Raw genomic sequence first — 21,258 nt, 5'->3', positions numbered from 1 at the left:
ATACTGTTCTCCATAGTGTCTGTATCAATTTACATTCCCAGCAACAGTGCAAGAGCGTTCCCTTTTTCTCTACACCCTCTCCAGCATTTACTGTTTGTAGATTTTCTGATGATGCCCATTCTAACTGATGTGAGGTGATACCTCATTGTAGTTTTGATTTGCATTTCTCTAATAATTAGTGATGTTGTGAGCTCTGGGACTCTTGCAAGCCAAACATTTTGAAGGCTCCCCCATGAGATCTCTTCCCTGAAGTTCTGTCTTTGGGATGGTAAATGTGAACTGCTGATGATAAAGGCATATTGTAATGTACTGTAGTTTAATTTTGAATATGTGAAGGGCTGTGTGTCACTCTCAGGTATTAACTCAGGACCACACTCAGAAAGAACTAAATAAATGGGATTTTTCTAGATGGCTCTAGAGGCAGGAGCTGCTGGGAGTGGATTTGCCTGCTCTACTGAGAGGCCTAGAATTGTCCTACCCATGTGGCCCTTGGTGTAGGTCCCCCAGCCCTTTGGACCTCTAACAGCTACCACAGTGGGTCTTCAAGAGATATGTGGCCATACTACAATCTCAGAAAACTCAGGAATGGTGGTGAGAAAGGAGGGAAGGGGGCAGGGCACAACCTTTAAAAGAATGACATAGCCATTGAGCTATGACAAAAACTGGTTAGAACCAACTAGTTCCAAGATGGCAGAGGATTTGACTTCTAGTAAACCATGAGCCTCATTATACACTCATTGTAATATATCAGCATGCTAAATGACACACCTATAGGTGCTATGACCATTCTGAGGCTGACCATAAATGTCCAAAAATGGGTGGTGGTCCAATTCCTGGAAGTCTCTGATCCTTCTTTGAAATAGTTGAATTAATCTTCCAACTTGTTAGCCTATGAAATCACCCATCCCATAAAAACTAACCACCCCATATTTTGGGACCACTCTTACCTTTTGAGATGGACCACATTCTGTATGTGGAATGTGTAGCTCTCCTTTCATTTTACTATGGCTCACTCTTGAATTCTTTGCTGTGTGAAGCCTGTCGACTTAAAAAACATTGCACAATGTTGAGAGTTGCAAGTTGAGTTTATTTGGGGCAAAATGAGGACTGCAACCCTGGAGACAGTATCCCAGATAGCTCTGAGAAACTGTGCCCAAGAAGCAGGGGGGAAGGTTGGTATATATGTATTCTTGGTAAAGGAGGAGTACATGCAATCAAATACATTTTTTTGTAGGGGGTTTCTACTGGTCAGGAGGAGCAGATGTCATCATGTAGGGATTTAGCGCCTTTCTAGATATGAGGAGATGCAAGGGCTGGGCTCATAAAATCAGCTCCTGAAAATAATAACTATCTGAAGACCTGTTCTGCCCATTTTCCAAAGCACAGAGTGCCTCATTCCCAGTCTCCACCCTGAATTCCCTTCAGGGGATGTGGAAGGTCATCAGCTGCAGCAGCACCTGTGGTTTAATTATTGTAGTAGAGGTAGATGGCAAGTGGCCATGGCAAGTGCCAATTTATAGTTGACAAGCCAAAGACCCTCACTTGGTAGCCAAAATCCCAGGAACTCGCCTCAGAACTGAGACATGACCATCCTCTTGTGCCCCATTTTCCTGCAACATCTTTACAAAGGAAGAGGAAGAAAGTGGTCTTCTCCCCCTCCCCAATTTCCTTTGATTATAAAAATGTATAGTCAAAGTTAGTTTGTTCTTAGGGAAGAGCCCTCTTGCTTGCTGGCTCATATCCTTCATAAGAGTCCTAAATTAATAAATCTACTTCTTGCCTATCACTTTGCCCCTCACTGAAATCCTTCTGCACCGAGACATAAAGCTTCATTAAATCCTGAGACAAGTTGTGCGGTTTCAATTAGAAGATTGTGGGTTCAAGTCCCATCTGAGGTGTGTGGTTTCATTGATGGCTGTTGGGTAGAGAGAGGAGGGCCACAGCCCATTAGGGCATCCTTGGTGACCTTTGGCAGCTTCCCCATACCAGCCCCTTCCTTGCCAGCTCATCCTGGTCAGGCTCCTCAGTCTGGCTTTCGAGGTCTCAACAATCGTGATGCATCCTCCCTGCCTGTATGTGTTTTCTACTACCCTTCATAGTGCCCATCTGCCGAGTTCCAACACATCTATCCTCACCAGTGTGCCTTTGCTGAGATTAACAACCATAAGCAAGAACTAACACCAAGTTGTGCTGTGTGTTAGGTCTGTGCTTACCCTCTTTTTTTTTTTCTTTAAAGTTTTTTAAAAAAGCATTTATTTATTTATTTAGCTACATTGGGTCTTTTTTTATTTTTTAAAATCATTTATTTTACTGGCTGTGTTGGGTCTTTTTTGCTGTGCGCAGGCTTTCTGTAGTTGCAGTGAGTGGGGGCTGCTCTTTGCTGTGGTGCGCGGGCTCCTCATTGCTGTGGCTTCTCTTGTTGCAGAGCACGGGCTCTAGGCACATGGGCTTCAGTAGTTGCAGCACATGGGCTCAATAGTTGTGGCTCACGGGCTTAGTTGCTCTGCAGCATATGGGATCTTCCTGGAGCAGGGATCAACCCCGTGTCCCCTGCATTGGCAGGTGGATTCTTAACCACTGCACCACCTAGGAAGCCCTGCTACATTGGGTCTTAGTTGCAGCATGCTGGATTTAATCCCCTTACTAGGGATTGAACCCAGGCACCCTGCATTGCAGACATGGAGTCTAAACCACTGGACCACCAGGGAAGTCCCTGTGTTTACCTTCTTAGACTACAGATTTTACTGTCACAACAAACTTCTGAAGTAGGTACTGCTATGCCCATTTTACAGACAAGGACACCAGAATACAGAGAGGCTAGGAAACTTGCCAAGGCAGCAGATAGGAAGGATGGAATAGTCTAGACTCCCCTCTTCTCTCTGTTCCACTAAACATTAGGTCTATTTTTCTAGGCCCAGATCAAATCACTATGAAAATTTCCCTGGCTAACTTAGACCAATGTGATGGCACAATGTTCTATTTCAATAATGACAGCTTATAAAGCTTTCAACACCCCTCATGTCTTGTGTCTAATCTTGCCTCCACTTCTTTGAGGAAATGACCCATGTCTTGTATTTCTTCAAGAAAAACCCCCCAAACCCACAAATCTGCACCCCACCCACCCCTTATTGTCTGGGCTGGTGGGGCTCTTGGCTCTCTGCTGCCCTCCTGTGGCTGTTTGTTTTCCTGGGCGGGAAGGGTAATTTTGGATCCCAATTTTTTTAAGCTCTTTATTGGAATATAATTGCTTTACACTCTTGTACCAGTTTTTGAGGTACACCAAAGTGAATCAGCTGTATTTATACATATATCCCCACATCCCCTGCTGATCCCAATGGATTAACAACAGCTGATGTAGGCTTTCCAAGGGTCGCAACAGATAGGATCCTTGCTCTTTGATAAACTACTTTAGTAAACTACTCAAACACATCACAGTCTTTGCAAATGCAGGTGCAAAGCAATTTTTTATATTCATTAAAAAGTTTTGGGAATTCTCTGGCAGTGGTTAGGACTCCACATTTTCACTATTGAGGGCCCAGGTTTGATCCCTGATCAGGGAACTAAGATCCCACAAGCCCTACCGCACAGCCAAAAAGAAAAATAAAATTTTTTGGGGGGGTCAACTTGACTATGATGGAGATTTACCATGTGTATGCACAAAAATTCCCAATTAGCTGAACTGGATACCTGATTGGAAAGGATTTAGTAAGGTAGTAGGCAAAATCCAGTGGTCTCCATAGGGAGATCAACTCGATGATGGGTAATGACTTAGAGGGCTAGGATAGGGAGGGTGGGAGGGAGTCACAGAAGGGAGGGGATATGGGGATATATGTATAAATACAGTTGATTCACTTTGGTGTACCTCAAAGACTGGCACAACAGTGTAAAGCAAGTATATTTCAATAAAAAGCTTAAAAAAAATCCAGTGGTCTCTGAGCATTTTAAACTGTTTATTACAGAACATTTGAAGCATACTCGAAAGTTAAACAAATATCACAGACTCCCATGCCTGCCCTCCTCAGCCAGGTTCTAATTTCCTCTATGTCTCTACCCTCTCATGCATATTCTCTCTCTCTCTCATTTCCTTATTTTAGCAAATTTCTAGGTTTGGAGTTGTGCACATTGAGACTAGGTATGAGATTATCACTATTCTTGCTTCATAAGGAACACCAGTTTGTTCATTGAATTATGTGCCTGGACGTGCTGTGGGAATCTTTTGTGAACCAGAACTTATGATATTTTTGGGTGTTAGTAGGTGGTCAGTAGATATTTGTCAATTGAAAATATGATCTTTGTCCAAGAAATTGAGTTAAGGACACAAAGTCTATGCCAAAAAATTGCAAGTAAAATGAAATAGGAATTCACCCATCACTGGGCTGCTTAAAGCAAAGACTGGTAAGACTTGTGTTTAGGTAATTATAGAGCAAATTCCTGCCTCCCTGGATTTGGCTGGATGAAATTTCATCTGGATTTTCTTCCAGTCTAATCAGTGGTCACCAGTCTGGTCAGTGGTCATAGATAAACAGTTCTAGTTGAAACATTCAAGATACTTTTGATAGGTTGAGGAATGCAAAGTCAGGAGAGATCTGAATGGGCAAGGATTTAATCAGGGAATGCTGTGTGTGTGTGTTTAATCACTTTTCTTTTGGAGAAAGTGATTTATTTATTTATTTATTTATTTATTTATTTATTTATTTATTTATTATTACTTTTCTTCATTGCTGTGCATGGGCTTCCTCTAGTTGTGGTGGTGCCCAGGCTTCTCAATGCAGTGGCTTCTCTTGTTGAGGAGCACCAGCTCTAGGAGCGTGGGATTCAGTAGTTGTGGCAAGTTGACTCAGTAGTTGAGGTTTGCAGGCTATAGAGCACCGGCTCAGTCATTGTGGTGCACAGGCTTAGCTTCTTCACGGCATGTGGGCTCCTCCTGGACCAGCGATTGAACTTGTATCCCCTGCATTGGTAGGTGGATTCTTTCTTTTTTTTTTTTTTGATCTTTATTGGAGTATAATGGCTTTACACTGTTGTGCCAGTTTCCACTGTACAACAAAGTGAATCAGCTGTATTTATACATATATCCCCATATCCCCTCCCTCCCTCTCTTCCTCCCTCCCTCCCTATCCCATCCCCTAAGTCATCAGCAATCATTGAATTGATCTCCCTGTGTTGGGCAATTGCTTCCCACTACTTATCTATTTTAGCTTGGGTAGTGTATAAATGTCAATACTACTCTTTCACTTTGTCCCAGCTTTTCCTCCCACCCCCACCCCATGTCCTCAAGTCTGTTCTCTACATCTGCATCTTTATTCTTCCTCTGCCACTGAGTTCATCAATAGCATTTTTTAAGATTCCACATATATATATATTTGTTTTTCTCTTTCTGACTTACTTCACTCTGTATGACAGACTCTAGGTCCATCCACCTCACTAAAAATAACTCAGTTTCATTCCTTTTTATGGCTGAGTAATATTCCATTGCATATATGTGCCACATCTTCTTTATCCATTCACCTGTCAATGGGCATTTAGGTTGCTTCCATGTCCTGGCTATTGTAAATAATGCTGCAGTGAACATAGTGGTACATGTATCTTTTTAAATTATGGTTTTCTCAGGGTATATGTCCAGGAGTGGGATTGCTGGGTCATATGGTAGTTCTATTTTTAGTTTTTTAAGGAAACTCCATACTGTTTTCCATAGTGGCTGAATCAACTTACATTCCCACCAACAGTGCAGGAGGGTTCCCTTTTCTCCACAGCCTCTCCAGCATTTATTGTCTCTAGATTTTTTTTTTTTTTTTTTTACTGCTGCATTTTTTTTTTATTTATTATTTTATTTTATTTTTTTGGGGGTACACCAGGTTCAATCAACTGTTTTTATACACTCTAGATTTTTTGATGATGGACATTCTGACTGGTGTGAGGTGATACCTCATTGTGGTTTTGATTTGCATTTCTCTAATGATTAGTGATGTTGAGCATCTTTTCATGTGTTTGTTGGCCTATCTGTATGTCTTCTTTGGAGAAATGTCTGTTTAAGTCTTCTGCCCATTTTTAGACGGGGTTATTTGGTTTCTTGATATTGAGCTGCATGAGCTGCTTATATATTTTGGAGATTCTTCATTGGCAAATATTTTCTGCCACTCCAAGGGTTGTCTTTTTGTCATACTTAAGGTTTCCTTTGCCTAGCAAAAGCTTTTAAATTTCATTAGGTCCCATTTGTTTATTTTTGTTTTTATTTCCTTTACTCTAGGAGGTGGGTCAGGAAAGATCTTGCTGTCATTTATGTCATAGAGTGTTCTGCCTAGTTTTCTATTAAGAATTTTATAGTGTCAGGCCTTACATTTAGGTCTTTGATCCATTTTGACTTTATTTTTGTTTATGGTGTTAGGGAATGTTCTAAATTCATTCTTTTACAAGTAGCTGTCTGGTTTTCCCAGCACCACTTATTGAACAGACTGTCTTTTCTTCATTATATATTCTTGTGGCAGGCAGATTCTTAACCACTGTGCCACTGAGGAAGTCCCAGGGAATTCTTCTTGGAAGAAGGGACTTTAGACCAAATTGAAATTTTGGCAAGGCAAAGAGAGAGTATAAATGTGAGGAGGATACCAGAAAGAATTTTTTTTTAAGCTCTTTATTGGAATATAATTGCTTTACAGTCTTGTGCGAGTTCAGAAAGAGATTTAACATTATAGAGCTTAAAATTAATTTGGTGGATTGGGCATTGCAAAAGCGGCTATCAGTAGGGATCAGTAAAATAAATTATGGTTCATCCACACAATAGAAAACACTGCAGTTCTTGAAAAGAATGAAGGAAACTTGTAAGAGTGTTTGCTTTGGGAGGTGAAATAGGTGGCAGGAAGAGGAGGTGAAAAAGAAACATATTTTTCACTCTATGTCTTTTTCTATGTTTTGTATTTATTACCTTTTAAAAATGCACACAATAGTTTACATTAACAATGAATTTGGAGAAATGTGGGCAAAGAATGGAGGGTTTCATAGGAAAAGCAAAGATGCTTCTTTCTTTACAATACCTAAGTGATTGTCAAAGACAAAATGCACCAGTTAGAGGGATTATTTTATTCAAGATATTGTAATACAGAAGAATATTTGGTAATGAGGAAAGTCTCAAAGAAGAGGAGGAAAATTGGGGTTTTGTAAAACAAGGAAGTCATTGAGGATGAGTTGTGGCAGCTTTTATCTCAGACTATGTGAGAGCAAGGTGGCCTTTTGTGGTTAGTCCCTTAGCCTTTTGTGGAAACAAAAAAGGTGGAGGGATTACTTAATCATTCCCATTTCCAGGCACCTCATGAGCCAGCTCATCCAGTTTCATGGCTTTAAATATCATCTATGCTCTGAGTTAAGAAAAGTCATCCAAAATTTGGAAAGATGGCTGGAGGATGAATGCATATCTTTTTAATGTCATTGTTTCACAGGCGCAACTAAGGATAATTAATTATTTAATGTATGTTTGACTTTGCTACTTACTATTTGGTTAGAGCCCAGACATTGTGAGATTCTACCATGAACTTGTAAATTTCTGTCAGATGGAAAAAATAACCCCAAAGATTTAATATATTATTCTGCAGGACATTGACCACTTTTTTTTTTTAACCTTTCCTAGAATTTTATTCTGTCAATTCTTTATTAGATCGCCCATACTCTCAGCTCTTTAATTGCTCTTTGAATCAGTTTTTCCATCCTATTGTTTGCTTCATCAATTAATGTAAGTGGAATAAAATACCTGACACATGTTTCTTTTATATTTACATGAGAGTCAGGTTTTTACCTTTCAAAAAATTGTGCTTGGACAGCTTTGGAGGTTACACCTAATTGCTTGAGAGGACTCATCTGAGGGAGCAGGTAAAGTTTGCTGAAGAAGTGTACCTCAGGGCTGCTTAAATGAAAACATGGCTCCCAAAATGATTCCCAGGGGCTAACAACTTTATCTTTGCTAATCTCTTTTTTTGTGTATGCTTATTTTATTTTGTGTTCGATTTTCTGTGTTTGTGTCTTTGCTTTTGTTTTTAGTTCTTGGGCAATACTGGTTCTAGTTCTGTGCTGCACATGACTGATGATATTTTCCCCCTAGGTGGCATCAGTAATTGAGAATCTGGTTTCATGGTTTGACCATGTGCTGATATATGTTAGATGGCTGATGGGGAAAAATAATTCTTATTGTTTGCATTTACTGTTTGATTGAAGCCCAGGCCCTGTCAAGTTTTATGTTAACTTATAGATTTATGTCCAGTAGAAAACATGACTGCAAAAGTTATGGTCTTATTGGCTTATAAGACATTAACTACTTTTGTACCTTAGAAATCTTCTGCTAACATTCTTTGATTTTTTTAAAGAAATTTTCTGATGGCTCATGTAAACTCAGTTGCTCTTAGAACTAGCTTTACTGTCTGATTTTCCCATTCACTAATGTGTTGAATAGAATTTCTGATGCTTGTTCATTGAGTATGTAATGAGAATTGTGTTTTTTTAACTAGAAAATAAACAGCTACTTTATTAATACAATAGCAACAGAAAGGGTTTCCAATTTTTTCAAAGAAAAATAACATGAACCAGTACCATGTGGTAAGTGTTACAAGATGAAATGTCCACATTTATTGTTCTAAGAGCCCCCCACCACACTGCAGATGTTTCATCAAGGACAACTGCCATCAGAGCTGCTGCAAGAACATGCCTCTCACTGCAGGTAGCTTCACAGTCAACTCCTCAAACAGAAGACTGAAATAATATATTCCTTTTTTAGAAGCTGTTGGTGTACAGAACTTTTCAATGTGGATAACACAACCTTGCTTCTTGAATTTAAGAAACACCATGAACTAGTCTGTCAATTTTTCTCTGATACAGTCTGCCAGAATGCTCTGTGAAGAATCTTTTTTCCATTCCTATCACATCTGGATGAGAGGAGAGGAAAGGTTGAAAAGATACCAGTGTACTAATAAGCACTTCAGGTGATGCTCTGTGCTCCACTTCCTTTCTGCTGGCAGCAGTAGGCATTTCTTTTTGGCAGCTGCAGTAGCTTGATGGCAGAAGGAAGAGACAGCCCACCAATCACCTCTACTTGAAGCCATATTTTTTGCGTTCAAAGAAGAGATCTGTCTTAGAGCTCCCCAAATCGACAAGCTTTGGGCAACCATCTCTAGCTTTCTCCTGGGTGGTGCACTCCTTACAATAAGAGGCATCAGAAACTTTGGGGCCTCCATAGATCACACAGTGTCCCTGGTAAGAGCCATAGGTACACTCATCACATCGCCACAGCAGGATTCAGGGACGCACAAGGGATGCACAGATCACACATTTGCCATCACATTTTTCCACACAGTCTTCCAGTGTTGTGAGGCGGGAAACATGCTGCCTCTGAGGCAAGACCCTAAGGAAGGGTTGGAACCCTGGACTCCTCAGGTCCTAATATCACCCCTACCCAGACAGCTGGGGGCAGGAGGCCATCGCACCAACACCAGCCTGCTTGCGGCAAAAGTGAGAATTGTGTTTTTAACTGTACAACCCCCCCCCCCCACTTTGACAAGCACATCCGTAAAAGGGATATATGATTCAATCCTTCCTTTTACTTAACAGTTTTTAAGAGAATGATTTAAGAGAAAACATTTTTCAAAATTAATTTTTATATGATACGAGTATAGTTGCTTTACAATGTTGCATTAGCTTCAGCTGCACAGCAAAATCAATCAGCCATACATATATCCCCTCCATTTAGGACCCTACAGTGCATTAAGTAGAGTTTGCTGTGCTATACAATATGTTTCCATCAGTTGTCTACTTTACACACAGTATCAATAGTATATATGTGTTAATCCCAATCTCCCAATTCCTCCCACCCCAAAGAACAAACATTTTTAAACATCTGATGACAGAGATGGTAAATGAACATATTCAAAGCCGCAGAATGTTTTACCGAAACAACCTAGTCAATGGCACCAAGAAGGGCTGGAGGGTCAGGAGGGCAGCGTTCCACTCTGGAGCCCTGTATCCTTGATGAACTGACTCCACCACCCAGGGAGGGCTGCTCTGATCAGTCAGTTGGGTTTGGAACAAGGTCTCTCCCAGTGTAGGAAAACCACAGCATCTCCATCACATTGAAGAAAATGGGCCTGAAATGGAAGCAGGAGGGGCCTAGGAAAATAGAGGAGAGAAACTTCCAGGAGAAAGAAAGGCTTATGTGGTCAGAACTCTTCTAGAATCTAGACTACAATCTCCTCCTATCCTTTTAAAATAAGAGTTGATGGAGGTGCTTGGGGCACTACCCATCCACCGGCAGGAAATACCCAATGTCTTCCATCAGGGTTGTGGAAAGATTTTGAAGAAAGGTACTAATTGGTTAAAATGGGAAGAAAATAAGTCTGAAAGAAGGAACCCAGAAAAGCCTGAAAGAGAAAGTTTCATGCCAAAACCCTGGCAGAATCTTTAGGGGTTAAGAAAAAGCCTTCCAGAAACAAAAATTATAGCACAAAGAGAACACTCAGCCTTATCTATAAGGGTAGCAGTGTGGGAGTGGGTTGGACCAGGAGGGGAGGGGCCTCTCACTGGGAGTCTATGAGGAGACAAAAGACACTCCTCACTAGGCCAGGTCCACCTCCTGGCTGAGAGGGTTTGTTCTCTACCACTCATCACTGCCACCCATCATTCTGCCCTTGGATGTGACTAAGGAAATTTTCTTCTGTTTTCACAAATTCCTGGACAGCCCATCCCTGCCACATCTCTGTCCCCAGTTTGCAAATTAAACTTCAAAAAAGAAAAAAAATATTTCCATGAGGATCCTGCTGTCAGTGTCCTTGCCCCAACGTTGAGCTACAAGCCAACCCCAGCCTCCCCAGGTGGCCCTCCAAGACCTCTATTTTGGTCACTGGATCCTCTGTGTAGGCACTTTGGGGGCAGCTCAAACTCTGCCTTAGCCCAACTCCTGCATGTTCATGCCCCCAAAATCCACAGCTGCTGAAGCTAGACTAGACTCAGTTTTGGGAAAACTCATTGTCCATTCCTATATTCCACAGAGCCTGGGTTTACGAAGCTGACCATGTGGGTTTCATCCATGGCTTGTGCAGCTGTACGGAGAGATTTCTGTTCATCTTCCTTAGTCACACAGCCCTTGGGTCTCTGCCTCACATTCTTTGACTTTTTAAAAGAAATTTTCTGATGGCCTATATAAACTTTGTTTCTCCTAGAAACAGATTTACTGTCTGACAGACTCATTAACAATGAGTTGAGTAAAATCTCTGAAATGTATTCATTTGATTTTGAATGAGAGTGTTTTTAATGCAGAAAATATGAAACTTTTACAAGCTCATAGGAAAAGGGATAAATGATTCAATCCTACCCTTGACAATTTTTAAGAGAATGAATTAAGAACAAATATTTTTAAACATCTGGTGACAGAAGTGATACATAAACATATTTAAGGAGGAAGAACGTTAACAGAAACATTGCAATCAGTTATCCAAGAAGCACTGGAGGGTCAGGAGGGCAGTGTTCCAATCTGGAGCCCTGTGCCCTTGGTGAACTGACTCCACCAACCAGGGAGGGCCACTCTCATTGGTCTGTTGGGTCTGCAACCTGGTCCCTCTCAGTGCAGGGAAACCTGCATTCGGCCACCTTCTTGAAGGAAATGGGCCTGAAGTGGAAGAAGGAGGGGCTTAGGAAAGGTAGAGAAGGGAAATTTCCAGATGAAAGAAAGGCTCGTGTGGTCAGAATTCCTCTAGAATCTAGACTAGAATCTCCTCCTATCCTTTGAAAATAAGAGTTGTCTGAGGTGCTTGGGGACTCTCCATCCACAGGCAGGAGACGCCTGATGCCTCTACTGACCTCTGCAAAGGTTTTGAAGAAACACATTAATTAGTTACAATGGGAAGAAAATACACCTGAAATAAGGAATCCAGAAAAATATGGAAGAGAGAACTTCATGCTAAAACCCTGGCAGAATCTCAAGGGTTAAGATAAAGTCTTTCTCAGCATAAATGTCCATCTATGGATCAGTGGATAAAGATGCGGTACTTCTATACAATGGAATATTACTCAGCCATAAAAAGAATGAAATAATGCCATCTGCAGCAACATGGATGGACCTAGAGATTATCATACTAAGTGAAGTAAGTCAGACAAGGACAAATATCATGTAATATCATTTATATGTGGAATCTAAGAAAATGTTGCAAAAGAATTTGTTTACAAAACAGACACAGACTCACAGATAGAAAACAAATTTATGGTTATCAAAGGGAAAAGGTGGAGGGGGAGGGAGAAATTAGGAATTTGGGAGTAATATATTTGCCCTACTCTATATAAAATAGATAAACAACAAAGATCTACAGTATAGCATATGGAACTGTACTCAATATTTTGTAATAACCTGAAGGGAAAAGAATCTGTAAAAAAACAAAACATATATATGTAAAAACACATATATATCTGAATCACTTTGCTTTACACCTGAAACTAACACAGCATTGTAAATCATCTGTATATGTATAAAAATAAATAATGAAAAAGTTTTTCAGAAATAAAAACTATAGCACAGAGAAAAATTTCATCCAGAAGAGGAGGAGTGTGGGAGTGGGATGGGCCAGGAGAGGGGGTACCTGTCACTGGGAGTCAGTGGCAGGTCTCACCTGAGAAAGAGACTCCTGGGTGGACAAGGTCTAGCACTTGGCTGAGAGGTTTTAATCTCTGGCACCCATTGTTCTCCACTCTACTCTGACTGAGGAACCTTGCATCTGTTTCACAAATCTCCAGAGACCCTGCCCCTACCACATCCCTGTCCCGAGTCTGCAAATTAACCTCCAAGGGAAGGGAGTCTCTTGCAAAGTTCTCTGTCCATCTCAGCTACTCCAACCAACCAACTGTCCCAGGGGCACATGGAGAAGAAAACTGGGGAGTGAGGGCAAGGGACTTAATCAGTCTGAGCCCCAGTTTCCTCGCCTGCAAAAGGGACATAATGATGTCCACCATGAAATGTTTGTAGTGACATTAAACTGAATAGACAATCAAGTCACCTCCCCCTGCTAGGTCCTAAGAATCATACTTACTATTACTGTCACTGCCTTCCCTTCTCTCCAAGTCTGAAACTAGAAAAGAGAGCAAATGCCTTGCTGTGGTTTGGTCCAACTTCCAGAACCCACTTCAATCTTCACTCTTCTCTCTGAATGCAACCAAGAGTATTTTCTCCCAGGAAAAAACCATTTTATTGCAAATGTGTTGAAGAGCTGGTATAGAGCTTAGCTAGTTGAATACAAGTAATACCAACAGTTCAAATAAAAGTGTTTCAAAATAAGTTTTCAAATAAGAGATCTGATTCTTCCATTTATATTTCAATCTTAATACCCTAAAGGAGAAATAACGTAGTCAAACTTCCTGTTTTAGAAACTGAAATGTTAAAATATGGCTAATTTTGCTGGAGGGTTGTAAATATACAACACTTTCATGTGTATTTTGTATGGGCTTGATACTTTAAATGTACCAATAAGCAAGTCCTTACCCCGTTCACCATGAATCTAAACGATTGCAATTTCATTCTTTAAGGAAATTTTATAATGATTGTAATACTTAGGTAGGGTGAAGGGTGAGTATTCTCTAAGAGAATTTTACTAGCTTTTATTTGTGTCATCTGGAAGCATTTCATCTAAGACACTAATGTGAGGCTCTATTTATGTAGGGCATAAATGAAAGAGAAGTGATACTTGTATATACACATAAGAAACAAAGCACTGTGCTTGGCATATGGTAGGCTCTAAATGTATGATAGAGATTAACAGTGAGGAAGTTAAGCTTAGCACATTCTCTAATAGTAGGAATAATTCCAATTTAAGTGATAGAAATCTCAATGTCTTACTTCTATACAGTGCTTGAGTTTGAAAAGTTTTACATTGTATTCTAAAGAAAAGAATCAGTCCAGAAAGAATGGAGAAGAGAAAGCTGTTTTTCATCACAGACAGAGATTGCATCTTTAGTGCTTAAAAAGACCTCTCCAAGAAAAACAAATACTGTATGCTAACGCATATATATGGATTTAAAAAAAAATGGTACTGATGAACCCAGTGGCAGGAAAGAATAAAGAAGCAGATGTAGAGAACGGAGTTGAGGACACAGTGGGGCGGGTGGGAAGGGGTAGCTGGGATGAAGTGAGAGAGTAGTATTGTCATATATACACTACCAAATGCAAAATACATGGCAAGTTGGAAGCTGCTACATACCACAGTGAGATCAATTTGATGACTGATGATGACCTAGAGTGGTGGGTTAAGGAGGATGGGAGGGAGGCTCAAGAGGAAGGAGATATGGGGATATATGTATATTTATATGTATATATATGGGGATATGTATATGGGATATATATATGATTCACTTTGTTGTACATCAGAAAGTGGCACAACAGTGTAAATCAATTATACTCCAATAAAAGTCTGGGGAAAAAAGAGACCTTTCCAAGCCTTCAGGTTTCATGATCCTCATTATTAATGACAAAACTGAGTCTTACATAGAGTTTATTTAGCCGAAATCAGAGAAACAGGAGGTGGCAGCATCAGGTACAAGATGGCCTGAAGTTCAGATTTGGCTGCCAATCCTGCAACAGTCCAGCCCCTTCCTCAGGGCTCCCATCACCTCCTGGTTCCTCAGGCTGTATATGAGGGGGTTGAGCATAGGCGTAAGGACTGTGTAGAAGATAGAGACCACCTTGTCATGGCTTGGGGCATGGTAGCACCTAGGTCTCAGGTAGATGAACATGGCTGCCCCATAGAAGAGAGACACAGCTGTCAGGTGGGAGGAACAGGTTGCCAGAGCCTTTTTACCAGCCTGAGCAGAGTGCATGTGGAGCACAGCCCTCAGGATGCGAGCATAGGAGGCCACAATGATGGAGAAAGGCAGAAACAGCATGATGACACAGCAAACAAAAGCAAAGTTCTCAAAAATGGATGTGTCTGTACAGGCCAGCTTCAACAAGGATAACATCTCACAAAAGAAGTGGTCCACCTCCTTCAAGCCACAGTAGGGAAAGGTCATTACCACCACCATCTGGATCAAACCATCTGTTATTCCAAAGGCCCAAGAGCTCCCAACAATCTGAAGACACACCCTCTGACTCATGAGGATGGGATAGTGGAGTGGGTGGCTAATGGCCACATAGCGGTCATAGGCCATGAGTCCCAGCAAGAGGCCTTCAGATCCCACAAGAGACACAAAAAGGCCCATTTGTATGCCACAACCCACGAAGGAGATGGACTTCCTGCCAGACAGGAAATTGACCGCCATCTTGGGCACATTGGTACAGACCAACATGAGGTCTATGAGGGAGAGCTGACTGAGGAAGAAGTACATGGGTGTATGAAGTCGAGGATCCATGTAGATGAGGAAGATGAGGAGGACATTCCCACAGAGGGCGATTGTGAAGACTATCATGACTGCTGAGAAAAGAAGAAGCTCAGTTGGACTGTGGGAAAAGATGCCCAAGAGGACAAAGTCACCTGAGGATGACTGGTTCAACTGTATCTCCATGGCTCAGCTGATGTTCATGGTCACCTGAAAACATAGACAAAAATATTAGATTGACTGACATTTATTCATTTACTTCTGTATTCCACAGCTTTAGCCAGGTTTTATGTTTATAAATTATGAGGCCCTAACAACATAATCTTTGGGATGTTGAAGCAGCCACCCCCTCATAAGCCCAATACAGCAATAGGAGCCTTCCTAATTCACAGAATTAGACCACATGGATGTATTGGTATGTAGAGTGGAAACTGAATTACTATATCTTTCATAAGATCTTTGGAAAATCCTCTTTAATAGACAAAGTCTTGGCTTGACTATATGACACTGAGCCTTTTATCTGAGGCCACACGGACTTGGTAAAGTATCTCTAACAGGACGTGGACTATTTTTTACCCAAGGGAAAATGTATATGCATTACAAAAAGGAAGGCAATGAAGCATGAGTTGACCTTTAGTCTGTATATCTTTCTCTATGTTCTGAGAGTATTGTTATGATAGCTACTCTGCTGTATATTAATATATATGCAGAAAGGAAGTGCTCTCTAGTGTCCCACATGAGAAGGAAGAGTTGCATTTGGATGCCATTGTTGTCAATTATACTGGGGTTGACAGGAAAGTCACAAGGTGAAGGGGAGAAGCAATGGTTGGTCCCCAAACCTCTTCAGAAGAGTGAGGGCTTCAGTAGTGTTGAGACTTTTAAAATGACTGATTCCTGGATCAGGTCTCTAGTACAACAGTGCTGAAATCCAGGACAGGTACACCTGCTTAATTTTTCTTCAAGAGAAATGAAAGTACCTTTTTAGTAAAATGTACCTGATAGTTTGCATCTGGAGATCTGAAACATTTATTCACAGCTTTATAAAAGTTCCAATTAATTTATTTGGGGCATGTCAATGAAAAGAGATTTTCCTAGATATTTGCTCAAGGATTTTTAAAAAGTATCTTGCTGTACAAAAGAACATATGTGGCTTGATTTTACATGGACAAAAACCAAATCAAGAAATAAAAGTCATACATATTCAAATGATAAATCCCTTGATATTCTGGGATATCATCAGGTATTCAATATCTGAATTCAAGGCAAATGAAAGGATAAATAATTATAAACAATTATTTATTCTGGGGGCATTCAGGACAAGATGGCAGAGTAGGAAGACCCTAAGCTCACATCCCCTCATGGGCACACCAAAATAACAACTTCTTAGAGAGCAGCTATTGATGGGGAAGACTAGAATCTAGCAGAAAAGATGTTCTGCAAGTAAGGATATAAGGAAGGTACCATAATGAGATGGGTAGGAGTTGTGTACAGTCAAGAACCATAACCCTGGGGTGAGGGACCCATAAGTGGGAGGATAACTACAGCTACAGAGGTTCTCCCCAAGGAATAATAGGTCTGAGACCCACATTAGGCTCTTCAGCCTGAGGTTCTTGCACTAGGAAGACGAACTTTCAGAAGGTTTGCCTGTGAAGGCCATCAGTGTTTACTTTCAGGTGTCACAGAGGGCTGTGGGAAATAGAGATTTCACTCCTAAAGGGTAAGCACAAAATCTCACACCCTCTGGGACCCAGGGTAGATTTTGTAATTTGAACGGAGTCTGGGCCAGACCCACTTGCTGATCTTGGAGTGTGTCTGGAGAGTCAAGAGGCAACTGGATCTCACCTTGGGGATATAGGCACTGGTGGCAGACAATTTTAGGAGCTCGTTCTACCATGTGGACACTGGTGCTGACAAATGCCATTTAGGAATCCTCCCTCTAGGTTATTAGCACTGGGACCTGCCCCTACCCACTATCCTGTCTGCACCACTACTAGGACACCTGAGGCCAAGCACTTAGCCAGGCAGGAACACAGCCCCACCCACCAGCTGTCAGGCTGCCTTAAGATTTCCTGAATCCACAGCTGCCTGGGGGTATGACTCTTTTCATCATGTGGCTCAGGACCTGGCCCCATACATAAGTGTGCTGGTGCTAGCCCAGCCCCCAGTCCCTGCAGCTAGAGACCCTGGGACCCAGCTCTGCCCACCATGGCCTGGCATTAGCCCCATGACCAGCCTCACCCACCAGTAGGTAGGCACCAGACCCAATATATCCTGAGTCCCAGACACACCCATCTGCAGGCCAAAACATCAGTCTCTGGGAAACTCAGGGCCTTGCAGTCAGAGAACCTGGGAGCCAGCTGTGCCTACTAGTGGGTGGACACCAATCTCAGCACCACTGCAGCTGCACAGTCTGCTGTGGTAGGACACAGTCCACTCACCAGCAGAGCAGAACCAGCCCTGGGAACCCTTGAGTCCTGGCCCTGCACACCAGCTGGGCAACACCAACTCTGAGCCACCTTAGGCCCTTCAGCCAGCCATGCCAGGATCTAGTCCCAGCCACCAGAGGCTGACACCAGCTCCTGGACTCCAAGGACCCTGCAGCCAGAGATCTTGGGACAAGGTTCCACTCATAAGTGAGCCACCATTAGTCCTAGAACACCCTGGGCCTGGCTGCACCTAAATGCAGGCCAACATCAGCTTTGAGATACTTTGGATTCCACAGCCAGCTACCCTGGGATCCAGACCCCCTCACCAATGGGCAAGAACCAGCTTTGGGACACCTCAGAACCCACAACCAACCATGTGAGGAACTCACCTCAACAACCAGCAAGACAAAATTAGAACCAGGAAGAGCTGCCTCACAACCACCGACTCCAGAATTCGGCTTTGAAATCAGTGAGCCAGCATTATCCCCAGGATTCCTGGGGTTTCACAGCCAGATGCCTCAAGAACTGGCCACACCAACCAGTGGCCAGCAGCCTCTGCACCAGGCAGGACCTGGCAACCAGCCAGCCTGCGGCCCAGCAATGCCTAACAGACAGTCTACAGTACTCAACCTCTCTCTGTGGGAGGACCAATGCAGAAGGACCTATGCAGCCCACATGGGAGCATCCCTAGAGCATATAGCTGTGGTGACCAGATGGGAGTGTGCTGCTGAATGCATAGGAGGTCTTCTGAAAAGGCCAATTCTGCATGGTTGGGAAATGTAACCAACTTACCAGATACAGAGGAAAAAAATAGCAAATTAGGCAAAATGAGGTGACAGAAGATCATGTTCCAAGTGAAGGACCAAGATAAAAGCCCAGAAGAAGATCTAAGTGAACTGGAGATAGGCTGTCTGCCCAACAATGACTTCAAGGCAATGAGAGAAAGATCATCAAAGAACTGAGGGGAAGAACAGATGAATTATAATGAGAAATTCAACAAAGAATCAGAAGATCTAAAGAACCAAACAGAACTGAAGAATATGATAACTGAAATAAAAAATACACTAGAAGGAATCAATGGTAGATTAGAAGCTATGGAAAAGTGGATCAGAGTTGGAAGACAGAATATTGGAAATCACTGAATCTGAGTAGAAAAAAGAAACAAGAATAAAAAGGAAATGAGGACAGTTTTAGAGACTTCTGGGACAATATATAGTGCAGTAATGTTTGCATTAGAGGGATCCCAGAAGGAGAAGAGAGAGAAAAAGGGGCAGAGAACATACTTGAGGAAATAATAGCTGAAAACTTCCCTAACCTGTGTATGGAAACAGATATCCAAGTCCAGGAATTACAGAGAGTTCCGAATAATATCAACCCAAAGAGGACCACAGCAAGACATGTTGTAATAAAAATGGTAAAAATTAAAGAGAAAAACAGCAAGGAAAAAGCAACAAATTACATATAAAGGAATCACCATAAGGCTATCAGCTGACTTTAGGCAGAAACTTTGCAGGCCCGAAGGAAGTGGCATGGTATATTTAAAATGATAAAAGATTAAAACCTACAACTAAGAATACTCTACTTGGACAGGTTCTGCTTCAGATTTGATGAAGAGATCACAAGTTTTACAGACAAGGATAGTGTAACACTAAGGTGAGTTTAACACTACCAAACTAGCTTTACAAGAAATCTTGAAGGGATTTCTCTAAGCCAAAAATAAAAGGTCACAGCTAGAACGAGAAAAATTATGAAAGCAAAAAAATCTCATTGGTAAAAGGAAATATACAGTAAAGGTAGCAAATTAACACTTACAAAGCAGCTAGGAAGGTTAAAAGACAAAAATAGTACAATCATCTGTGTCTGCAATAAGTATTGGAGAGATACACAAAACAGAAAGGTATAAAATATTTTCTGAAGTCAGAAGCAATAACATGGGTGAAGGAGAGGAAAAATGCATGGTTGTTAAAATGCTCTTGAACATAAGAATCAGCAACTTAATCACATAGATATAGATTGCAATGTTGAAAACCTCATCGTAACCACAAACCAAAAATCTACGATATATCCACACACAAAAAAGAGTAAGTAATCCAAGCAAACACTAAAGATAGTCATCAAATCATTAGGGAAGAGAAGAAAAGAGGAGGAAAGGAACAGAAAAGAACTACAAAAACAACCCAAACCAATTAACAGAATGGCAGTAAGTACAAACCTATCAATGATTACTTTAGAAGTAAATAGACTAAATGTTCCAATCAAAAGACAAAGAGTGGCTGAAAGGACACAAAAACAAGATGCTCATATATGCTGCCTACAAGAGACTCAATTCAGATCTAAAGATACACACAGAATGAAAGTGAAGGGATAGGGAAAGGTACTCCTTACAAATGGAAATCAAAAGAAATCTGGGCTTATAATACTTACATCAGACTAAATGGACTTTAAAACAAAGAGTATAACAAGAGATGAAAGAGACTTTATATAATGATCAAGGTGTCAATCCAAGAAGATATAACAATTGTAAATATTTATGCACTCAACATAGGAGCACCAAAATATATAAAGCAAATATTAACAGACATAAAGGGAGAAATGGACAATAACCAATAATAGTAGGGAACTTTAAGACCCTACTTACAGGATTAGGCATACAGGCGTAGCTCAGTTGGGTTTCTCTGGTATAAAATAATTCATGAGGTTATTGTGAAAGTGTTGACCATCCTGCAGTCTTCTCAAGGCTTGTCTGGAGGAGGCTCCACTCCAAGGTCACTCATGTAGCTGTCAGGACTTGCTCCCTCTTCAGAGGGCTGCTTTGCAGCCTGGCAGTCAACTTCGCCCAGGGTGAGTGATGCAAGATCACCCTTGGTAGAAGCCAGGGTCTTGTAACCTAATACTGGAAATGACATCTCATGAGTTCTACTGAATTCTATTCATTATAAGTGAGTCATTAAATCCAGTTACAGGGAGAGGAACACACAGGTTGTGAATACCATGAATCAGGGACCAACCAGGCCATCTGACAGGGTCTACCACAGCCTTTCTCGCTCCCTCTCAAATTCTGTCCACTGATATAAATAGCCTGGAGCCTGATTAATTTTAACAAGTGATCTCATCATTAAGATAGATGGTGATTTGCAATTTGCCTAGAAAATAAAGAATCAAGGATGTTGTCCGTCTATCTCTCAGAGAGAAAAGGTCTCTCTGCCTGGTTCTAGTGCCAGGCAATACATAATCCATTAAAATAAGTTTGTCTGTTGTATCCCATAATACTCACATTCATTTGCCATTTGCTCTTATAGTGATCCTGCAGTGAAGGTACAGTGATTTTGTTAAAATGGACCCTTTTTTACAGATGAGAAAATTGAGGCTCTGAGGAGTTGGCTGGACTGCCCAAGGTTGCATGTTTAGTCCATGTGGAACCAGGACTCTAGAAGGGACCTTTATAATCTAAGATCTGGAAACTTTACATCATATCATGTTGTTTTTCAGCAAAAATATCTTTATA

General features: G+C 41.3%; 1 protein-coding gene across 1 annotated transcript; it reads right to left on the bottom strand.

The window, feature by feature from the left end:
• Positions 1-14,565: 14,565 nt before the first annotated feature.
• LOC130836678 (olfactory receptor 2V2-like) lies at positions 14,566-15,513 on the bottom strand. Its single transcript, XM_057709104.1, has one exon. The coding sequence runs from the start codon at positions 15,511-15,513 to the stop codon at positions 14,566-14,568; it is 948 nt and encodes a 315-aa protein (XP_057565087.1).
• Positions 15,514-21,258: the final 5,745 nt, after the last annotated feature.

Source organism: Hippopotamus amphibius, chromosome 15 (genome assembly GCF_030028045.1).
Source record: "Hippopotamus amphibius kiboko isolate mHipAmp2 chromosome 15, mHipAmp2.hap2, whole genome shotgun sequence".
NCBI lineage: Eukaryota > Metazoa > Chordata > Mammalia > Artiodactyla > Hippopotamidae > Hippopotamus > Hippopotamus amphibius.
Note: the sequence above shows the minus strand (reverse complement) of the source record. Positions and strands in the feature narration are given on the sequence as shown.